General features: G+C 44.7%; 1 protein-coding gene across 1 annotated transcript; it reads right to left on the bottom strand.

The window, feature by feature from the left end:
* Positions 1–605: 605 nt before the first annotated feature.
* Positions 606–1,649, bottom strand: LOC111735282 (coiled-coil domain-containing protein 181-like). The gene is made up of 2 exons (XM_023526915.1): positions 1,482–1,649; positions 606–794 (listed from the first exon to the last, which is right to left on the bottom strand). The coding sequence occupies exons 1-2, from the start codon at positions 1,611–1,613 to the stop codon at positions 636–638; spliced, it is 291 nt and encodes a 96-aa protein (XP_023382683.1). The 5' UTR covers positions 1,614–1,649; the 3' UTR covers positions 606–635.
* Between the last annotated feature and the right edge of the window lie 253 nt (positions 1,650–1,902).

The raw sequence follows: 1,902 nt of genomic DNA, 5'->3' as shown, positions 1-1,902 counted from the left end.
ACAAGTGCACAGAAATATCTAGAAGACATGCACTAAGGCCCTAACAGCAGTGATTTCTGGATGACAATGTGACTTGCCTCGCCCATCTCCACAATGCACACTCACTGCTTCGATAACAAAGGGTAATATATTTAAAAAGAAAAAAAAAGGGAAAAATATATAACAACAACAACAACAAAACGTATAAAAGAAAGAAACTTAAGACAAGAGGATTCTACTGACTCCCTCCCCGCATCGAGGCTTGCTGGCGAAATTATGAAACCCAGTCTGTTTCCTCAGACTGAGCCAGGTAAGCCAGGTCTTACCCACATCACTGAAAAGAGATCGGGCTTGCCTTAAATGACCAAAATATGTGCCCAAATCTCCTTTCACTGGGTCTATGCAGATCCCTCTCCTCAGCCTGCCTGCCTTTCTTGACAGAAAAATATTCCTTGGTTAATGCAACTCCTTATTCAGTTTTTCTGAAACTGGTTGTATGTAACCAATCTTTGCCCCATTTCTCTAAGAAATGAACAAATGTACAAATGAATGAATACATACAGCAATGAAATATTTTGTTGTTTTTCCCCAAGCTTCACTGATTACACATCTTTCGAAAATGGCCTGGAGGAAGCAGGCGGCGCCCTGCCTTTGACTTACTGTTTGAAGGCCCTTTCCCGGCCTTCTGTCCCTCTGAGGAAGAATAAGCACTCCTCTTGCTTGCGCAGTTCTTCTGTCTTCCTTTCTTTCAACTGCTCTTCGTGCTTCTTTTTAAGCCATAATCGGAAAGCTTGTTGTGGATCTCTGTTCCCCTGCTAATTACGCAAACAAGATTCTCTTAATTTAAATAAATGGAAAATGACTTTTGAAGGCCCTGCCTGTAAGACCCTACGAGAACACGTCTTACTCATCGCTGCTTCATCGTGACACCAGTCTCATTCCCTGCACTCCTACTGTCCAAATCGCCACACGGCTACCTAAACAGAACGTAGAATCAGTGCTTCCGTCACACCAGCTACACCCACGTGCCTAACAGCCACACGATGGCCCGTGGCTACCTCGTCGGGCGGCTGAGGTAGAGAAGAACATTTCCATCATCACAGAAGGTGCTTCCAGATGGGAGGATAAAAAGAGGTGATCGATCGATCGATCAATCGATCGATCTGTCAGATTCAAAGAAAAATGTGGTAAGGAGATAAAGCACTAAAGGGAAGGTGACGAGAAAGGATGGTATTTAGGTAGAAGGTGAGAGTTCGTGACGAGACACCTGGAGGAGGAGTATGTCGAGCGGTGACAGTAAGAGCGAAGGACCTGAGAGGGGCTTGTGATTTGCACGTTCAGTGTGATGGGAGAGCTCAGGATCGAACACCAGCCACAACTCATAAACATTACTCCGAGTGACAAGGCAGATGAACTGACCGAACCAGAACGTGAACTCCCGTAAATACAGTCGGCTGTCACACCTGCGGCGGGAACCGACTTTCCGTGCAGCGGTTACTCACCCTGCTGTTCATGTCTTCGATTTGCTTCGCTCTCTGGACTCTCTTCATCTCCACGACCTGCTCCTTCTTCTTTCGCAGCCACGCTTTGAACACCATCTCATTCTCCTTTTTCTTCTCTTTCTCTTCTTCCATTTTCCGTTGCTCTTCCTGGGGGAAAGAATATCGAAAGGCATGAATGCAAGATTGAAAAATCGTATACGAGTTAGAGTACAGAGAGAGAGTCTGAGATCTGAAGTTAGAATTCCGTGCTCCTAAAACTTGCCGTCTAAAAATTGGGTATCCTTTAAAAAAACGAGGCCTCTAATTTGCTTAGGGAGAAAAATGAAGATTTTTTTTTTCCAGAGAAACTGTGACGATAAGTCTGCAATCACGTAGGTGTAACGTACCTACGTACTATTCAGGGATTTCTTGGATAACTCCT

The sequence above is a fragment of the Pteropus vampyrus genome, unplaced genomic scaffold (assembly GCF_000151845.1).
Source record: "Pteropus vampyrus isolate Shadow unplaced genomic scaffold, Pvam_2.0 Scaffold21710, whole genome shotgun sequence".
NCBI lineage: Eukaryota > Metazoa > Chordata > Mammalia > Chiroptera > Pteropodidae > Pteropus > Pteropus vampyrus.
The sequence above is the reverse complement of the archived record's forward strand: the minus strand, read 5'-3'. Positions and strand labels throughout refer to the sequence as shown.